We start from the raw sequence: 21,842 nt of genomic DNA, 5'->3' as shown, positions 1-21,842 counted from the left end.
GAGGCGTAGTCAGTAGAAGGAAGAAGGTGTTGATGCCCCTGTACAGGTCATTGGTGAGGCCCCACTTGGAGTATTGTGTTCAGTTTTGGAGACCGTATCTGGCGAAAGACGTAAGAAGACTTGAGGCGGTCCAGAGGAGGGCGACGAAAATGATAGGAGGCTTGCGCCAGAAGACGTATGAGGAGAGACTGGAAGACCTGAATATGTATACCCTAGAGGAAAGGAGAGACAGGGGAGATATGATTCAGACGTTCAAATACTTAAAGGGTATTAACGTAGAACAAAATCTTTTCCAGAGAAAGGAAAATGGTAAAACCAGAGGACATAATTTGAGGTTGAGGGGTGGTAGATTCAGGGGCAATGTTAGGAAATTCTACTTTACGGAGAGGGTGGTGGATGCCTGGAATGCGCTCCCGAGAGAGGTGGTGGAGAGTAAAACTGTGACTGAGTTCAAAGAAGCGTGGGATGAACACAGAGGATTTAGAATCAGAAAATAATATTAAATATTGAACTAGGCCAGTAACTGGGCAGACTTGCACGGTCTGTGTCTGTGTATGGCCGTTTGGTGGAGGATGGGCTGGGGAGGGCTTCAATGGCTGGGAGGGTGTAGATGGGCTGGAGTGGGTCTTGACGGAGATTTTGGCAGTTGGAACTCAGGCACAGTACCGGGTAGAGCTTTGGATTCTCGCCCAGAAATAGCTAAGAAGGAAAAAAAAAAAAATTTAAATTGAATCAGGTTGGGCAGACTGGATGGACCATTCGGGTCTTTATCTGCCGTCATCTACTATGTTACTATGTTACTATGTTACTTTTTGGAATCCTACCAGGTACTTGCAATACAGATTGTCTGCTATTGGAGATTAGATGCTGGACCTTTGGTGTGATTCACCTTGGCACACTTTATATTTTTATATCTTTGAGATAAGGGGGCTGATATTTAAAAGCCAAGATAGAGACACAGGCTATTCAGATATTGGCAGTTATCAGTGCTGTTACCTGAATAATTACTCAGGTAGCTTAGTACTGCAAATAAAAACTATCCTAAGTGGTGTCTGGATAAACTCTCTAGATAGTGGGTGCAAGACTCCAGCGCACCGCTGTAAAAGTTAATTTTAAAGAGCTCCAACGAGGGTGTGTGGGGGGGAACCCCCCCCCACACTTTACTTCATACTGTTTGTGCTGCCGTTGGGGGGGGGGGAAGTGGGGGGTGCAACCCCCTACATCATATAGAAAACTTAACTTTTTCCTAAAAATTGGGAAAAAGTTAAGTTTCCTCTATAATGGGGGTTCCAACTCCCTCAAACCCCATACTAACAGCAACACGAACACTATTAAGTAAACTGGGAGAGGGGGTTGCCCCCTCACACCTTCCGTTGGAGCTCTTTAAAGTTTCTGGTGGCACGCTGGAGTCTGGGCTCAAATGTCAGCGCGGCTTTGTCCCGCGCATGAATGACTGTGAACCCTTTTTTTTCTCCCCTATAATATGGACTAGGCTTGTTTTCCTATACTATTATATTGTGATATGTAAGTATGAAAAGATTTAAATTTAAAAAATAAAGAAAAATGGCTGGCCACCTCCAATGTTGAATTTGGGTGAAGTGTGGAGAGAGGTTCATTTGATGGCGTTAGAAAAACGCATGAGATATCACCTAATGATTATTCTTTATGCTTTATTCTATCAGGAGAATCAACCACCACGGTCTCACCATTCATTTCCGGAGGGGTCAGCGATGGTCAGTGGCACAGTGTCCACCTCCAGTACTACAATAAGGTGAGGCGGTACAGAGAGGATTATTCTATTATAATAAGCGTAAGGATTGAGGAGCGTTAGCGCAGCTGTGTGTGTGAGTCTCCATACTGTAATAACACAGGGTGCTGAAGGGAAGGACTGAGGTACATGGAGGGGGGAGGAAGAGACTCTCAGCATTGAATAGCATTAGGGTACATGGAGGTATATGGAAGGGGGTAGGAGGAGGGGGAGAAGAGGAGGGGGGAAGAGAAGAGACTCTCAGCATTAGGGTGCCGATCAGTGGCATAGCGAGGGTGAGAGGCACCCCTCCCTCGCCCCTTCTGTCGCGCACATTCCCTTCCCTTCTCCCGTACCTCTTTAATGTTCCCGGCACGAGCAGCAATCCCGACCCTCTGTTTGCGCCAGTGTTGGCTCTTCCTCTTTCTAGGCGCAGGCCAGGAAATGATGTCAGAGGAAGAGCCCCGTCACCGTCCCCGCTGTCTCTTTCACCGCCCTGTCACCGCCCCCGTCTTCAGCGTCTTCTCCTCTCCATCCCCCCATCCCCAGCACCCTTCACATGGTCCAGCAGCTCTCTCCCGCTGGCCAGCCATGCATTTCCCTCCCTCCCTCCTTTTCCCTTACCTTTTCTTCTTGAAACTGGTGATTTCTATAAGGCTATGAGCTATATTACAGCCGGAGTCTTGAAGTCGCGTCGGGTTGCCTGCTAGAAAAGTCTCCTCCGATGCAACCGTAAACAGGAAGTTGCATCAGAGGAGACTTTTCCAGCAGGCAACGCGACGCGACTTCAAGGCTCCGGCTGTAATACAGCTCGTAGCCTTATAGAAATCGCCAGTTTCAAGAAGAAAAGGTAAGGGAAAAGGAGGGAGGGAGATGCATGGCCGGCCAGCGGGAGAGAGTGGGCCGCCGGATCAGACTTGTTCATCGCCCTGTACTACCATTCACCGCTCCACGGGGTGTTGAATGGCCTTGTCCCCGAACTCGCGGTGACCTTTTTTTTTGGTCACCGTTTTGGCGGGTTATACAGGGGCATCAATATCTCCTTTTTCCTACTGGCCATACCTATCCCTACGCACCCAAGCATCCTTCTAGCTTTTATTGTCACCTTTTCGACCTATATGGCCACCTTAAGATATTTTTGTTACAATATTTTAACCTGACCCTTCAGCTCCAAGTACCTGTGGCCTTTTGGTCTTTGATCATACTTTCTGGAATTGCCACCTCATTGTTTAGTGGCATTTTCTAGGCAAGGTGACTGGCCTAAATTGTTTATAGGTCCATCCCCTCCCCCAATGCTGGCAGCTGTAATAGTTGTGGAGAGGCCTAGCAATAGCGTAATGCAGTAGTCCACAAATGTCAGTGGCCGCTGGCTAATGAGAACAGATCTTGCATTAATTGCCTAATTCCTCTCATTAAGTGATTAGGGAAGCATAATAGTTAATTATTTGTGTATTTACCTCTTTAGTCTTTGATTTCACTTTATCAGTCTCTGCTTTAAATTATACTAACCGCATTACCTCAGGACCACAAATTTAATTAATAGCTTGCAGTCAAACCCACTATACACGTAAGCTATTTTGTACAAATTAATTAACTTTCCAAAATATTGTATTCATTCAGCCCTTTTTTTTATCATAAATATTGTTTTCATTTAAATGTTTCTTTTCTTTATATCATAGACTGCTTACAATAAATTATTTTCCCTTGAACCTTGCTACTCAACAGTCAACCTCATTCTCTCATCATTCACACACCATAAATATTGCACAAAACATATTGCACTTAGGATATCAAATCCTAATCAAACCGATCAATAAAAGTCCTGACGAGGGGCGAGCTCGGTCTCAAAGTGTCAGTCCTGCGCTTGAGCAGAGGCCACAAATGGTCCGTCCTCACTCGTGTTCTTCAGCTTGCTCAAATCCCCATCTCCACTTTTTACTTTCAGCGCGGTATTCAAATCGCAGAATCAGCTTAAATTATAGGGATACCTACGGAGCACTTGTATTGGCAGTTTACATCTACAGGGTTTGCGCCTCTTATCAAAGCTAAATTCTATGGGTAGCTTGGCATTGATTGTTGCTTCACCTCAAAAGGCGCCCTAAATAGAACATTAGGGTTCGGGTTCATTTTGAGGTAAATGGTGATTATTTATGTCCCTATCCTGTTAGTTTGGAGCATTGATTGCTGCCCCAGGACGAAATGATCTGCAGGAAAAAAACAAGAAGAGGCAATAATTACCGTATTTGCCGGCGTATAAGACGACTTTTCAGTACCTTAAAATCCTCCCCAAAGTCGGGGGTCGTCTTATACGCCGGGTACTGTTTACATGCCCTAACATCTCCTTCCTTACCTCCTTACGGTGCTTACGGTACTAGTAAACCTGCCGGGACATCAGCGGGGCCATGGCGGGACATCAGTGTGACAAGGGTGCCAGCTCCTTCATCCTGCGCAGCGGGAAGCAGCGGCGCTCTGGCCCCACCCCTTTTCTCTTTACTACGTCTCTCGCACATGCGGCCGTGTGTGGAGTCTAGCCCTTAAGGAAGTTGCGGGGGCGAACAGGAGGCTTTTGAAGGCTTTTAAAGGGAAACTGTCATGCCAGCAAACTTGCTAGGGACTTGGCCGGCACTTGCTCTCTCCCTCTATGTGTTATCTTCCTTCTATCATTGACAGTTTCAGTTTGGTTAACAGTTTAGAAAACAAATAGCATGGCAGCTCCCATGGGTTTATTGTTCTATTCAGCTTTAGTGAATTAATTAAAATTGTTGAAATAAATTCTGATGTTCTTTTAAGTTTTATTTGTTGTGCAGAAGGTGTGCGGAAGAAGGGGTAGTCTTATATGGCGAGTATATAACAAACTCTATATTTTAACTGTAAAAGTTGGGGGGTCGTCTTATACGCCCAGTCGTCTTATACGCCGGCAAATACGGTATATACATTTTTATTGTAACCCGCCTAGGTGTTAGGCAGGTAAGAAATTTTTAAAATCAATCAATCAATCAATCTGTAAGCACTCACGCAGGTTGAAGACATGAAGCAGGTCAGTTGTGATCATTTTCAACATGGCACACCACCACAGATATTTACAGAATTGTACGGTATTTATTTTCTTAACAGAGATTTCGGCAGTTGGAACCCAAGCACAGTACCGGGTAAAGCTTTGGATTCTTGCCCAGAAATAGCTAAGAAGAAAAAAATTAAAAAATTTAAATTGAATCAGGTTGGGCAGACTGGATGGACCATTCGGGTCTTTATCTGCCGTCATCTACTATGTTACTATGTAATTAAATTTTGTTTATAATTCGATACTGTATTTGTGCACCAGACACAGTCTGTTATGACACATTTCTGCATGGCTTATGAATACTTTAGTCAAAAAAAAAAAGAAAAATAAATAGGTAAACCTTAGACTAAACTTCTAAATAGGAGAATGGTAAAATGAATATGTTATAAAGAAAAAGAAACTGATCTCCAAAAAATATTGTGGGCTTATGTATACTTGCTTAGATATCGAGTGAAATTCACATACACCACACCAATTGAAGCAGTATTGCGATTAGATCAGCAGCGTTTTTTGAGAACTTCATATGACAGAATAATACGTTTTGACATCACACTGCCTGACCTTTGGTGCTTTGAAAAGTTAGAAGCTCTTTTTGGGGTTCCTTGACACAGTTTTTCGTAACGTGGTCCATGTCGGGACCTCTCACTTTCTCAAAGCTAAGTGAAAGTTTTTTCCATACTATAAATATACAAATGAACAGAAAAATTTACGAAAAAAATATTCCATACAGAGTGATTGGGTGGTGGGTCTGGCTATAGGAATCCCGGTTCTTGGCCTGATTACAGATTTCTGACTGTATGTGAGTTTCACTCGATATATAAGCAAGTATATATAAGCCCACAATATTTTTGGGACATCAGTTTCTTTTTCTTTATGAATACTTTATACACGTTCCTTTTTTTTACATCTTTCTGTTTAATTAGTTCTTAACCAGAATTTAACCACTTTAGAGTATTTTTTTGGGTTAGACATCCCTCTCAGCATGTTCCAGAGCAACATACTTATCTTTAATGATTGTGTTTGGATTGCTTTGGAACCAATTGTTTTCCCAGATAAGATCACAAGACTCGCCGATGACCTTCCGGAAAACGCTGAAGACCCATCTGTTCAATTGAACAGTGCTCCTAGCTTCCCTACTTTCTCCCTCTCTCCTTCCACTCTCCTGTTCCCTTCTCCCCTTCCTTTAATTCCTTGCTCCCCTCCCACTCCCCCATCTCTCCCCTCCTCCCTTCCCATGTTCCCCCTCCCCTTCTCTCGCTACGTTTTCTCACCTTTCTCTTCTTCGAATGCTTATAATTTTATTGTCCTGTAACTTTATTGTGAATGTCAATTGTAACCCGTTCTGAGCTTCCGGGAGAATGGGATAGAAATCTAAACAAATAAATAAATAAATAAGGCAAAGTGGATGGGGGCACCTGCCAGTTCTGTTCTTCTGATAATCCACCTTCTCTTTGCTCTTCTATCGTCTGTTATACTTTTCTCCTCTTATTGACCACTGTGAGTTAGTTCTAATTACTTTTCTTTTAAATACTAATTCCTTGTTATTTGTATTAGGTACCTCTGAATTGGCTGCTATGGCTGGCCAGCTAAGGCTATCCAGCTAGTGACTAGATAGATCCACCTAAAAAGCAGGCCTATCTTTCACCACTTTGCCATTGCCAACCAGCCACTGAATATCAGCTTGTCCAGTTAAGTCTGAGGCGGTGAACTTTGACCTGGATCATCGATGCCAGTGGTCAGATACAGCCCCGGCATTGACTATCTGGGATCGTTGCGGCTTGCAGGAGGTAGCCAGGTCGCCTTCCTCTGGCTGAATATCAGGGTCTCATTCTCTGTTACCTTTGTATTTGTTTCTTCTGATTCCTCCTCGCTGTCGCCATTCTCTGGATTTGTGGAGGAGGGAGGGGTGTTCCACCTTGGCCAGCTAATCAGAGATTGTACAAAATTCCGGCAAGAGACATGAATCTGGCTATCAACGGTGTAAGAGATCGTCTATAGCAGAGTGTTCACCTTCAGCTTTCAATTCTACTTGGAAACCTCTGAGAGAGGAGGCGACCCCCCCCTCCCCTTTAATTCTTCCGAATTGCTGGAGCATCGTGTTGCTTGGTGACAGTGTTTCTAAAGAGCAGGTGGAGGAGGAGGAGAGTGTGGCAGTTCCAGCCGCCTGTCATTTGTCGTGGCTTCCCATGTACCTCTGCCCCTTCCCCATGACATCACCAGCATATAGGCGAGGCGGCACATGGGACTGAGAGTCTGTTCCCTGGATTGTGGCCAAACTCAGACCAGGATTGGTGTCCACATGAGGATGTTCAGGAGCTGCTCTGACAAATTTGGGCGTTCTCCTGGGGAACTCCCTTACATTAAATGGTATCAGGACAGACTGTGCCCTAGTCAAGGTGGGAACCAGAACCCACCGTTTTGTTTTAACTGGTGAGCATCTCACAGACTGTTTTCAGATTCAGAGTCACAGGAAGCTCAGCCGTACAAGCTTCTGTGCTTTCAGAAAGGATCCATCTCCGGATGCTTTAATTTATTACTCCCGTTTTATTTCCCACCTAATGCTATGAGCACTCAACGAGTGAAACCCATATATCATAAATAAGCTCACTTCCACGTTATCCTTCCTTCACTACCCCCCACCCCGTGGAAAAAGGTTCACTGAAGCAAACTCCAAACTCCCCAGGGTTCTTCAGCTCTAGTGGCGCATGCAGAAGGCTGAGCGAAGCAGCATTCCAAGCAATTTAACTCTTTGGCTGCGTTTCTTATCTTTGTGTCCCAACAGTGAGTAGGTACAGGGAGTCCGCACAGCACATGTATGTGAGTGGCCCCGCTAGAATACTCTGGGGCAGTGGCATAGTGAGGGTCCTAGGATAGTGGCCTCCCCCCCCCCCCCCCGTGCCCTCCTCTCCACTCCTTCTGTACCGCCCCCTGTTCCTTCCGTGCTCCCGTGCCCTCTCTTCCTACCCCCGTACCTCTTTAAATCTTCGCCAGAGCGAGCAGCTTCTCCGGCCTGCTGTTCATGGGGGATGGAGAGGTGCCGGCATTCCCAAGATGGTGCCTGGGGCGGTCCACCCCCCTTTACTATGCCACTGTGTTTGGAACCATCCTTTTCTTTTTAAGCAGATTATGTTACGCTACTAGTCTTTATGCCCGTTACATTAATGGGTGCTAGAATAGATGCGTGTGTCTGTCTTTCTTTCTTTCTCTCTCCTTGGCCGGTTTCTGTTTGTCTGTCTTTCTTTCTTTCTCTCCTTGGCCGCTGTCTGTCTTTCTTTCTATGTCTCTCTTTCCTTGGCTGTCCACCACCACCCCTTCACTGGTCCCCCTGTCCAGCAGCAGCCCTTCTCCCTTCGTTTTACCTCCCCCCCTGTCCAGTAGCACCCCTTCCCTGCTTCCCTTGTCCAGCAGTAGGCCTTCTCCCTTTCTTTTACCTCCCCCCCTGTCCAGCAGCACCTGTTCCCTGCTCCCCCTGTCCAGCAGTAGGCCTTCTTCCTTCCTTTCCCCCCCCCCTGTTCAGTAGCACCTCTTCTCTGCTCCCCCTGTCCAGCATCCAGTAGTCTAGGCAGCCTTGGGGCTTTTGCTAGGCCGGCTCACCTCGCATTGTTGAAATGGGGCGGTCTAGCAAATGCCCCACAGCTGCTGCTTTTGCTGGTCCGGAGGTGAGAAGAGGCGTCCTGGCAGCGGCAGCGCAGGAGTCAAATCGCCACCGCCGCTGAAATCGCTGCATTCACTGTAAGCCGTCGCAAGCCGCCCCATGCACCGGAAATCGAATTCGGCACGGAGGCAGATCTCACGGACACAGGGAACATGGATTTTCTATTGCGCATGTGCGGTAAGGGTTTTATTATATTAGATGGTGTTTATTAGAGAGGAACTATTCATGTGCTCACACCTTTTTTGGTAATAGCTCGAGGTGAGTAATATTCAGGTACACTAGGTATGTCCTTGACCCTGGAGGATTCTCAATCTAATTTTGTTTCTGAGGCAACGAAGGGTTAAGTGACTTGCCAAAGATCAGAATGAGCAGCAGTGAAATTTGAAACAGGTTTTCCTGGCAGAATTGTAGTCGGGTTTTGAGGTTAGGGGAGCAGTCCTTTTGTTAAACAGGTGTCAATGCAACGCCGAAGGGCTGATCTATATAGGCATAATTTGATTCAAAATCCTCTTGTACCCTTCTTAGCTATCGTCCCCTGGATGTCAAGCCCTGTGCATAAAAAAGGGTGCAGATCGTTCTCAGGGACGGTGAAAAGAAAGAGGGCGGTCTCCACCAGTAAATAAAACACCATTTTAAGTGTGCAGTTGGGAGTCTCTGAAAGTTTACACTCTCTCAATGTGGCTAAATCACTTGTGCTGTGCTACAGCATAGATGATTTGACTTGTATTATTTGAAGGAATTCCAAGGGGCAGGTGAGGTTACACCAAGCCTTGTCACTAGTGGAAAAATTCACCTGTGGAGAAAGCTGGCACAGATTCCCTGCAGGTAGAAGACACAAAGCAAATCAGATGTATCAAGAAGTGTGTGATCTATTAACAAAGAACCTACATGGTAACATTTTGCCCTCGGGCTCTTTCAGGGATAGATATTAAGATATAATTAAAAACAAATATAAACCATCGAAAATTAATAGACAAACAAAGGGGAAGATTCTGTATAGGATATCAGTCTCAGCCGCCGCCTAAGAAGTGGCTGAGAATTAGAGATACAAATATATAAGGCAATAAAAATATGTTTTTCCAAGGTTAAACTCCAATAGTAAAACACATACAACCTTAGATTGAAATATTATTCACCGTCTCAGCGGTGCAAGCTGTGAGAGCATTTCATTCACAGAGTAATTTGCACTAAAGTCTTCATCGGTCTTGATATTTTATATATATTTTTTTATAAATATTTTTTCTTATTAAGATATTTCATTTATTAAATAAATTAGAAAGGTACTCATCTCTTTAGAAAAGCATAGCAGGGGCTCTTCACCAACATAGGCTATGTTTCGCCCAGGGGGCTTTATCAAGGTATTTTCCCCTTTATTATGCCAGTTCCATGAATACTGCCAATAGTGTTTCACGGAACTGGCATAATAAAGGGGAAAATACCTTGATAAAGCCAACATAGCCTATGTTGGTGAAGAGCCCCTGCTATGCTTTTCTAAAGAGATGAGTACCTTTCTAATTTATTTAATAAATGAAATATCTTAATAAGAAAAAATATTGATGAGAGCAAAGAGTCAAATTTCAGCAAATAATAATAAATTACTAATGATTATGACAGGAGTTGCCATTCAGAATATAACTAGAAATTGGAAAGATTATACAAGACTTAACTATACTTTTTGGTGGAATTCTATATGTTATATTTATAAAATGGAACAAATTCTTGCTATGCAAAAAGGAAATTATAACAAGTTTAAAAAAATGTGGGGCCATTGATTGAATATTCGAATGATTAGACACTTTTTTTTTTATAGAAGAATAATATGATATGGGATTGGGAGGGTATAATGTGTGAGATTCAAATAAAATGTTGATATGTGTGGAAGGGAAGGGGGGAGGGGGGAGAGATGAAGGGAGGGAACATGGAAGGGAGAGAAGAAAGACTTTAAAGGGACCAGAAGAGACATTAAGAGAAGTGGATAGATAGAGAGGGAGAAACAGGGAAATACTTTTTCCCTTTTTAGCTGATAATTACTCAACTCCAGAGTTTCTTACTGTAGACCTTCTTTTTGGAGGGTCTGTGCAGAGAATTTCAAAGACATTTCTAGCCTATTGCATGGGGGCCCCCATTGCTCTCGGAAGGTGGAGAGGAGAGCGATGAGGCGAGACTCACTTATTCTTTTCCAGCCGAGAAAATGAAAGGGGTGAAAACATGGGAACTTATTGAACACGATGGAGCTTACTCAGAGCCTGGAGAGGGCCGGCGAGTGCTGCCTGGACCAGTTGCCATGGCCACGCCTCTGGTGAATAACAATGACCCCTTGGACCCCCTGTCCTTTCTCCCCATGTGTCTTTGCAGTGGTTGCCAGCATTCATGCTTTTATTAGACCCCTTTCCATGTTTGCTGATCAAGTTGCTTTAAATAATGTCCTCCGCCACCCCCCATCTCCTTTATCCTTCTTTATTAGCTTAATCCACCACAAATACACAATCACCTGTCAGTGCCCGGCATCAGTCGCCAACTGCCAGGGGTGCTCTCAACTCCTCCCACCCATGCTCTCTCAGGTCTATACAGTAATCTTTCTCTGTCTTTGCTATTAGTTTTCAGTTTGTCCCTTTTCCAATTTGCATGCTCCCCTCTCCATTTTCTGTGATTCCTCTCTCATCCTCTTGCTGTGCCCACTTACTTTTTCTATAGAAATGCCTGAAGAGGTCCATTTTCAAAAGTTTGTCCCTGAGCAGAATCAGGGGTCGCCTAGTTAGGCTGAAAATTAACCCTTTCCCCCCTCCACAAGTAAAAAAAGTGTCTGTGTGGTTTCTCAGTTTGTGGGTCCTGCAGTGAGGCAGGATAGATGAGTCTGTAGGAGGGATTGACAGATAACATTCAGTGGCTGGCAGCACCATCTAGCCCAGTATTTTCAAAGAGAAGTTAATTGTAGATTTTCCATCTTGTGTTTGGCTACCAGGCTGCAGTGCCAGTATTGTGTTGCATTCACTTGGCAGCATGTTCGTCTGTATAAATTTTTTTTTATTGGCACATGTGCAAATTTACTGGCTGTGAAAAATGAACTGGATAACATAAAAATCAAGCATGTAGAAAGTATGTCTTCACTCAGCGTGTAATTAAATTGTGGAATTTGTTGCTGGAGAATGTAGTAAAAAACAGCTTAGCAGGGTTTAAAAAAAAAAAAAAAAAAGGTTTGGATCATTTCCTTAAAGAAAACTCCATAAGCCATTATTAAGATGAACTTGGGAAAATCCATTGCTTATTTTTAGAATAAGCAGCAGAAAATCTGTTTTACTCTTTTGGGATCTTACCAGGTACTTGTGACCTAGATTGGCCACTATTGGAAACAGGATACTGGGTTTGATGGACCAGTACAGTGGGGTAGCGAGGATGAGAGACATTTGGGGCGGTGGCGCCCCTCCCCCACCCTCATCTCTGTCCCCCCCACCCCCGCTCCTTCCCTGCTCCCGCCTGCCAGCGCCCCCCTCCTTCCCTTCTGCCTCTAGTTGAAGTTGTTGCTTGCGGGGGCCAACAACATGCTCTTCATGATCCTGTTGGCTCTTCCGCTGATGTCACTTCCTGTGTGCGGCACCCAGAAGTGATGTCAGCGGGAGAGCCAACAGGGTGACGAAGAGCACGTTGTTGACCGCCGCGAACAAGAGCTTCAACTAGAGGTATGGGGGAAGGGAAGAGGGTGTGCACGTGAAGAGGCGGGGTGGCAGAGAGGAGGAGGGATGCCAGCACCTCCACCAACATGGTGCCCGGGGTGGACCGCCCCCTCAACCCCCCTCCCCTTACTACGCCACTGAGTAGGTCATCGTATGGAGGCAGTGTATACATATTTACTTTTGAAATCCTGAAAAGTGTAGTTACTTACCTGTAACATAGGTTCTCCATGGACAGCAGGATGGGGGTACTCCAGGACTGACTTGGGAAACTCTACTTTTAAAACAGTTGCAATCCTTGTACTCAGATTGAAGGAAAGAAACAGGCACGCAAGCCTTTCTAATGTCACCATAGAAATTTCAAGCTTTTTACACCTCAGACCTGATGTTAAGGCCCCGTGTCGTGCCTGGACATTTGGTCTTCTGTGCACTTCCCTGCATCTGCGCTGAATAGCCACTAGCCTCATTACCATGGTTTTAAATGTGCTTTACACTGTTGTATGTTAAACTCTGTACATAGCTTGAATGGCAGACCCATTTTTACGTAGGGTGCCCACAAAATTGTGCACTAAAGCAGAGCTAACCAGTGTGCGAAGCCTGGCATTCTCTGTTGCACGGATCTCATTCATACTGGTTCAGGAAGAGTGGGCTTGGGTGGGCGGGTCAGTCTGATGCTGACTTCATTGGAGAGGAATTCCTTTATCTCATTGATTTATTCTAAGCTGCCTGCCAAATCAAAAGCTGGGGAGGGGGGATAAGGGAGGTGTTGCAGGCTAGCACCTATTAGTTGAAGGAGGTGGGTTAGAATAGAATCCATCTTCATGTGTATTTACCTACAAGTGTTATCTGAGGACATCCATATTGTGTCCAGAATACATGACCCCTCCCTGTGTACAACATGGTATTAATTGGCTTCCAGGGGATCTGGTGACATTTGCAAACTCCACACGGGAGAGTGAGAGGTGCCAGAACGTCACCCGAAGCCCAGCTATTAGGACCATAAATGTTTGCATTTGGGAACAGTTTTATTGTTTTGTAAAGTTTGAAACTCTCTTTTTAAACAAGAGCACGTGAAGGAGGCAGAAACACAAAGGCCCGCCAGGTACTATTTTGAGGCCCTCGGTATGTCTATCATAATCACAAAAGTAAAATAAAACAGTTTCTTGATTATATGTCTCTTTAGCTGTACATTACAATATTATTATTAAGACTTAGCCAAAAGGAAAGATTTATAAACTATGAAAGTTTTACCTCATGCAAAATTGTCATTTCTTTAATAAGACATTAACTATTTTTTTTCTGAGGCCCTCCAAGTACCTACAAATCCAAAAGGTGGCCCTGCAAAGGGTTTGAGTTTGAGACCACTGGCTTAAAGGGATTTGGAGCTGATAGAGAAAGATCTATATGATGAGGAGACCCAAGTATTAGGCATCCTTGGAGTGAGTGAGTGAGGAAGAGACAGATCTGAAAATAGGAGTCTGTTTACATTCCTGCCCTTCTGAGAGGATCATTTTGTAAGCCTGTTGGATGCATGGAATAGAACTAGGCATTTATAAAATTGCCAAGGGCAGGGCTTAATTTGTAGACAAAAAGGATGTGGAGCTGGGAAAGGGGACAGGCAAGCCAGGGTTAGGGCAACAGAAGAAGAGAAACAGATGAGGAAGCAGAGGAGCTGTTCTGTGCTCAGGCTCCCTCTTTTCCTTTTCTTCCCTGCAAGGGAGGAGATGGAACAAAACACCCCTAATGTTCTGAGCAATGGGCTGGCTGGGGGGGCTGACCCTGAATCCCGTCCCATGTGGGTTGGCCCCTTGGCAGCTTTGTATCTTTAAAAAACAGTGCATGATGTGTGCCTTTGGGCTTTGGTAGGCACTGGCTGAATAGTCCAACAAGAAGCCAGTGAAATTCTTTTGAATCCGCCCTACTACCACAGACATATGTCGGGTTACCAGATTTGTCCACGGAGAAACCCAGAGACATGGCCCTGTTCCGTTCCATTCCCCACCCCCGTCTTCTTCTGCCCCCAGCCCTGCCGGACATCTCGTAACCCTAGACATGTGCGAAGTATAACCTGCAACTTCATGCTTTGTTTAAGTGCAGGGACGATATCACTCAGGGTTACCAAATGACTCCAGATTGCTTCAGGACAGGCCAAGTCTGTATTGGGTTCAGTTACACCTCCACACACATGCAGCAGAGCAAAATTAGGACCGTCTCAACCTGGAAGGGAAGGGGAGGGAGCCCTCTGGTGGGAAGGGGTAAAACGCGGACCTCATGGACCTTACGGATCTCACGGATCTAAAACCGCACGTCCTTAAAAATCCGAGGTCCGCGCCACTTTTCAGGTCCGTGCCACTTTTAGTCTCTGGCTCTGACAGAGCTCTATGACAATTTAACTCTGACGGATCCTAGCATAGGGAGGGTAAAGCATTAGGATCCGTCAGAGTTAAATTGTCATAGAGCTCTGTCAGAGCCAGACTAAAAGTGGTGCGGACCTCGGATTTTTAAGGATGTGACGTGCAGTTCAGATCCATGAGGTCCGCGAGGGAGTCGGGGGCCTGAGCTGAGCTGCAGGGAAAGCGAAGGCGGACTTGTCAATGCTATGTAAAAGGACACAAAAGTGTCCTTAAGGACGTGCATTTTTAGATCCGCGAGGTCCGCGTTTTACCCCTTCTCCCATCTGGTCATCCTGTGAAGTGTGTCTGCCTTTTTTTTCCTTTGTGTACCAGCACTCGCTTATCACTTCTTGTTGGGGGTTTTTTTTTAACTGCTCTCGTTATTCTTCTCATAGCCTATCATTGGAAAATCCGGAGTCCCACAAGGGCCCTCGGACCAGAAGGTTGCTGTAGTAACAGTGGATGATTGTGACACGGCAGTTGCCCTGCGGTTCGGGGACAAGCTGGGGAGCTATTCCTGCTCGGCGCAAGGGATGCAGTCAGGCAGCAAAAAGTAAGAGCCCGGCAAAGGGATTCTCAGCTCTTTCAAGGGATTTATTTGCTCAAGTATTCGCCTCTCCTGCTCTCTGCCTACTTAACGAAAATTGCAGTGTGAACCCGATGCCCTTTTGGGTAGAGCATGCATCCTCTGATTTGCAAGTTCTAACCCCGGGCAGGCCAGCAGACCCAAAGGTAAACAAGAGTATGTGGGGCAGCCAGTGTTTCATTCCTGCCAGGGTGTTTTTCTCACGCCAAATTCATAGGAAAGCTAATCACTCTTTAAACAGTGAAAGTCTACATTGCTTGGCAGCTAAAGCGTGTTTTTATGCTGCCTGCCATATCCTTCCATTTCTTTTGAGTTCTTTTATAGAAATGCTATTTTATTTCATGCCTTAATTATACGCAGCTCAAGTGCATTAGAACTTTAATGCAGGAGATGCTGAACTGAGTCATCCTCAGGTAGTTCGCATTTCTCAGACATCCCCCAGATTAGTGTGGGTTGCAGCTTATTAACAATGACGAATTTGTACAGCATGAATCTAGGTGCATCAGAAGAAGCAGGTTCTGTTTCTGGTTTTATTTATTTAAAAAAATTTCCATTCCGCTCTATCAACATTTCTAGTCGGATTCCAACAAGCATACATAATGAAAGTTGAAAGAATGTTTAAGAATAAGGAGCCATGATACGAGACAGGAAGGGGGGAAACTCAGAGTAATGGAAGGAAGTGTTTCTTCACTGCGAGGCGGTGGGTGCACAGACAACCCTACCAGCAGAGATAGCGGGCTGGAATTGCAGAACATGCAAATAAGCAGGCAAGATCCTTACCTGGGGGAGGGCAGGAAACTGGAGACCCAACATGGTCTATGACAGGGGTGTCAAACTGCAATCTTGGAGGGCCGCAAGGGTGCATGAGATACATTGCATAAGACTGAAGCAGTGCATGTAAATACAGCTCATGCATATTTATTAAAATGATCGGGATAGCTCCAAAATGTCAATTTCAAAAACATCAGAGAAGCTATTATAAAAATTCAATTCAATCAGATAATAACTTTTAATAAAGATATTTTTCTCAAACCACATGAATCTTACTCTTACCATACATGAAATATCAAATAGATGTGTTAATTCTGGGATTCTCAGCACTATCCTCACCTTTATCTTTGTATCATGATCACCTTTTGACCCTTTTGCTATTTCTAGCTATTCAATTAATTTTGCAAAATTGGAAAGACTTCTCTAATCTCAGCTTCACTCATTGGTGGAATTCGGTTTGTCTTCATGTTAAATATGAACGACATTTGGCAGAACGCTCTAAATCACTCTCCACTTATAATAAAACATGGTCGATACTATTGGATTACTGCACTCAAGACCTTTGAACTAATAATATTTATTAGACCTTTACCTGCATAATTTCATTCATCTAATTGATTTACTCATTTGCATTTCTCATTGGTGTTTAATATCTACTGCATTCTCAGGACTCATCAGTGACCCCTTCAACATTTATGATAATTGGTTTTACATAGCTTTTGTAATCTATGGTTCTCCTAGGACAAGCAGGATGAGTCAGCCACATATGGGTGTTGTCCCAACAGCTCCCAATTTACGGATAAGCTCTCCAATACCTCAGAGAGATTTTTTTTTTTTTCTCTGAGCACGTGCAGTGCCCAGGCCCCACTGGGCATGCCCGAGCCCTACCCATTTCCCCCTGCTTCCCCCTAATCCCCAGTCTTTAGTTTCCGCCCGTTCCCATCGGTCGGATTTTCTACAGCTCTCCATTACAACTTTTCTACTCATCACCTTGAAGATGCCTGAATCATCTAAAGAAACGACTGGGATGCAGGAGAAGGATGAATACACTGGATCCTCATGAATTGTGTGCCCGCTTTGTGTTTGATACCGATATATTATCTTATTGTGGTGATGTACTTGAAAGGAGCTGCCACTTCTTTTCTTGTTGGGCTTTCTCGGAAGCCTGTTGTTATTTATTTTATACCTATAAAATCAATAAAAATATTTTGAACTAAAAAAAAAAAATGTAGACTCCTTATTGTATGATGTTTGATGATTCATGTGGTTTGAGAAAAATATATTATCTTTATTAAAAAGTTATTATCTGATTGAATTTAATTTTTATAATAACTTCTCTGATGCATATTTATTAGGGATATCCTTGCAAGCGGGACTGATTTGAAGCCATCTAAGAGTGCAGTTTGACACCCCAGGTCTACAGGTTTGCAATAGGCAGAGCATACTGTCAAATGAAACAGGCTGCATGATGTGTATCTGCTGTCACGTTGCCATTTCTGAGAAGACAACCTTGGATTTTCAAGTGTATCGTGCTTTCTCTAGGTCCTTGGATTTAACGGGCCCGTTACTCCTTGGAGGTGTTCCAAACCTTCCAGAGAATTTCCCCATCCGAAACCGGCAGTTTGTGGGCTGTATGAAAAACCTACTGATTGATAACCAGCAGGTGGACATGGCAGACTTCATTGCCAACAATGGAACTGTTCCAGGTATAACTGTTGTGTTTCCTTTTTTACTTTATGGGGGGGGGGGAGGAAGTGACAGACCGGTGGGCCTTTCCAAACCCATCTTCCGGTGAGAATTATCCAGGATGCACATGAGTTTTCCACACTACACAATTCCCTCCTTTCGGTGTGACCCACACAGACACTTCAAGGAGAGTCTAAAAAGCTCAGCTACATCATTTCTGGATAATTCTTACATTGGTTCAAGATCAAGTAATTCTGCATATTATATGTTGGATCCAAAGAAATTAAAACCATACTCTTCAAAAAAACACGTTAAACCTATCCAGCACAACAATCCTAACCCCCAACATCCAACACTCTATAAACCCTTAGTACTCTCTAATTTTTCTAGTTACCAAACATTATCTAAAACCCATAATTCGCCCTTAAAATTTTTTCTCATCGTTTAATCTATTACTTCAAGTTGAAATGTAATTCTTGTTTTAGTTTGGATGTAATCCGCCTTGAACCGCAAGGTAATGGCGGAATAGAAATCACTAATTGTAATGTAATCTGTTGTTTTCCTCCTTGATTTGGAAGTCCATTATTAATCCCCCCCCTCTTCTGGTATCCTACATTGCTCTCATGGGTTTTGTGTCCTTCCCACTTTTGGTGGTTTATATCCATATCAGAAGCAGACAGTTCTAAGACATGAATTGCTCAAGCCCTATCGGTGGACGCTGTTATTTCAGTCAGTCATTCAAATGTCTCATTCTAACGTATGATCATCACTCACTTGTAAAGCATCCATGTCTGAGAAACTCCCTAACCCCCTACTTTTCTTGTTTGATTAGATTGTAAGCTCTACTGAGTAGGGACTGACTCTTCAATGTTTTAATGTACAGCGTTGCATACGTCGAGGAGCGCTATAGAAATGACAAGTAGTAAGAACATAAGAATAGCCTTACTGGGTCAGACCAAAGGTCCATCAAGCCCAGTAGCCTGTTCTCATGGTGGCCAATTCAGGTCTCTAGTACCTGGCCAAAACCCAAGGAGTAGCAACATTCCAGCATCAGATTTCTCTTCACAGATGCAAGTCTATTTCTACTGTTATCCATGGATATTCAAAAAGAAATCTGTGCCAGTCAGTGTTGCTGAATATAGCTGGTTCAAGATATCTGGATATCTTTGTATTTGGATATTTAGGCTTCCTATATCACAGTCGACACATCCTGGACTACTTTAACCTAATAACAGGTGGACATCTATGCCTCTGATTCCTCCTCATTTTAACTTTTCTCCAGTGAACTGTTTTTGAATATCAACCTCATGTTTTAAAATCATAAGAGTTCAGTATGCCTGTGACTTCTGAAATTCAATTTTTAAGACATCATGCCCTTTCATCTAAAACAAATGCCTGTTTTTGTATCTTTGCCCACCCAAGGGTGCTCTGCCAAGAGGAACTTCTGTGACAGCAATGCCTGCAGCAACGGGGGTACATGTGTGAACAAATGGGACAGCTTCAGCTGCGAGTGCCCCCTGGGGTACGGAGGCCAGAACTGCCAGAAAGGTACGGGGTGATGTTAGAATACATTCCAGTGTTTAGATTTGCCCACCTGAAACTGAATGGTCTCAGCCAGGCCAGGCACAGAAAGCAGAACAATTATATTTGCACAGTTGTATCTCCGGGTCAACAGTTAGCAAAATGAAGATATCACAAAATATATTCTGCCAAGCGCTGGTGTAAATGTTTGCGCTAAGCGGCAGTAGAGGTTTCTACTGCGGTCCAAAATTCTGAATCAGGGCTGCCCAATTCTGGTCCTCAAGATCTACCGGCAGGCCAGGTTTTCAGGATATCCACAATGAATATGCATGAGAGAGATTTGCCTGCACTGCCTTCTTGGTATGCAAATCTTTCTCATGCCCTGTTCTAAATGCTCCAATGCTGCTCCAACACTCATAAGAATTCTATAAGCATCAGAGCATTTAGTGCTCCGGACTGCAGTAGAAACCTCTATCGTGGCTTAGTAAATGGGGTGGAAATGGAAGTATTCTCTGGCTCAACAAAGAAAAATCCAGCGGGTTTGCAGTAAAAGGCGAACACCAAAAACAAAAAAAGACTGCAGAGAGGAATGTACAAGGTACAGGAATGTTTATTACAAGTCTAGACGAAATTGTAATCCAAAAACATGGCTCTCATATACATGGAGTACGGACCCAACACGGTCTGTTTCGGAGATGCCCTCCTTCCTCAGGGGTTCCGAGATATCCTATGTATCACACATAGAGAGTCATACGGAGAACAACGTTGTATAAAATAATAAAAATTTGTGATTCATAGACAAAACTTCTTCCGGGCTAGCGCACAGTGTGAAAACTGCAACTGAAAGTGAAAGCTCCGTATGACTCTCTACGTGTGATACATAGGATATTCTATGGCTCTGCACCTAAATCCTGGGAATGCCTCTCCCTTGGCCATGTTCCCTTTGGAGCTGCATGTGAGATGAATTAGGTACACAGAGCAGATACGTGCGTAACCAGTAATTAATGCGCTGATGAGGCCAATTATTGATAGGTATTGCATTTTAAGCCAATTTAGAGGAGAGGTTAGAGCAAATCTAGTTATGGTTATGGTTATGGTTAGATAATAACTACATGGTTTTGAACCCAATTAAGTGCGAGGAACTTTGGATTTCTAATTGGGTCTCGCTTCCTTTTGCACCGTGGATGGCTAATCGTGCTATACAAGTTAAAACCTCTAAGCTGGTGTTCTCTTCCTACATGTTGAAGGTGATAAAAAGTTAGTTCTGCTATCTTAGCTAAATTCACTCATTTAAGTATTTTTGGGCTATGCACTCTTCTAAGATTTTGTGGCATACTTTAGTAATACCTAGGACAGATTATAGTAATTCTTTACTGGTTGGACAACCACAATATCAGGTAAAAGTGTCTGCAGTTAGTACAGAATACCACTATCAGCCTTTTGGATAACGTAAAGTCTAAAAAGCATGTCAGCAACATTTGCTCCCTTTAAAGGGAGCATATCCTATTCAAGATTCTGATAATAACTTATCGAGCCTTTTATACAGGCAATCCAGCATATCTTTATAACCTGCTGATTCCCTATCAACCAGTTCAGTCATTACGATCTTCCCAAGAAATTCTTTTGATAGTCCTCTCTTTTAAAAGAGTATGGTTGGACTCATCACACCACCTGGCTTCCAGTTGTATGGCACTGAAACTTTGGAACTCTTTACCCACAGAATTACGTAAAGCAGCGTCATATTGTGAATTTAAGTCATAGCTGAAGACACGATGGTTTACTGAGGCATATGGATGAAAGTGATGGAAAGTGTGTGCATTTAGGGCCTTATAATGATTTGAATAATCTAATCTAATCTGAGATTTATGAGTTGTGCTTTGCCTAAAAAGGTTCGAGGCGACTTACTGTGCAATTTATGGAGATACAGTTTAGTAATAATAATAATAATTTTATTTTTATATATCGCAGTACCACAAACAGTTCAAAGCGGTTTACAGTGTAAGAGACTGTACATTTACAGCGAAGATACAATGAGAACTGTACATATTCAGTAAATGTGTTTATACAGCGAAGAACAGTGTAGATTTACCAGAGTACAGTGCAAGAATGCAATAGAGATATATTATTGAATCTCTGAGGTAGAGATTGTCATATTTGTGCTCTATTCCTGTTTATAACAGGGACGATTAATGATGTTGTTTAGACATGTCTATGTTATATGTGGTAATCGCAGGGAAACAAAATTTTATGTATATGATATGGAAACCACATAGTTATATGCGGTATATACATTTTTAAATAAATATTTTGTAGCTTATGAGATAATTGATATAGTTCTATTAGATTTTATTACCTGAATTCTCTTTTGTATCTCTGTAAGTCAGTGTCTAAAGTTAATTTATTTTTCTGCTTTAGACTCCTCTTCCTCTTGTTTCTATTGGGGTGTTTATTTTTAAAAATATGTTTATTAGTTGAACTTCATAATGTGAAATATGTTTGCATGTTCTGATTATCTTTTGCATTCTAAACCACTTTGATATGTTTAATGCAGGGGTAGGGAACTCTGGTCCTCGAGAGCCGTATTCCAGTCGGGTTTCAGGATTTCCCCAATGAATATGCATGAGATCTATTTGCATGCACTGCTTTTAATGCATATTCATTGGGGAAATCCTGAAAACCCGACTGGAATATGGCTCTCTAGGACCGGAGTTCCCTACCCCTGCTTTAATGGATTGTGGCATATCAGGTACCATG

At 43.5% G+C, this 21,842-nt stretch overlaps 1 protein-coding gene across 2 annotated transcripts in view; it reads left to right on the top strand.

Annotated features, from left to right (window-relative positions):
- CELSR2 (cadherin EGF LAG seven-pass G-type receptor 2) overlaps nt 1-21,842 on the top strand; it is a 198,897-nt gene that overhangs the window by 83,237 nt on the left and 93,818 nt on the right. For both annotated transcript variants that reach the window (XM_033918033.1, XM_033918032.1), the window contains exons 5-8: nt 1,683-1,771; nt 14,920-15,077; nt 17,424-17,587; nt 18,990-19,115. In XM_033918033.1, coding sequence (XP_033773924.1) covers nt 1,683-1,771; nt 14,920-15,077; nt 17,424-17,587; nt 18,990-19,115 — 537 coding nt within the window. The remainder of the gene's footprint in view (nt 1-1,682; nt 1,772-14,919; nt 15,078-17,423; nt 17,588-18,989; nt 19,116-21,842) is intronic.

The sequence above is a fragment of the Geotrypetes seraphini genome, chromosome 13 (genome assembly GCF_902459505.1).
Source record: "Geotrypetes seraphini chromosome 13, aGeoSer1.1, whole genome shotgun sequence".
NCBI classification, from domain to species: Eukaryota; Metazoa; Chordata; class Amphibia; order Gymnophiona; family Dermophiidae; genus Geotrypetes; species Geotrypetes seraphini.
The sequence above is the reverse complement of the archived record's forward strand: the minus strand, read 5'-3'. Positions and strand labels throughout refer to the sequence as shown.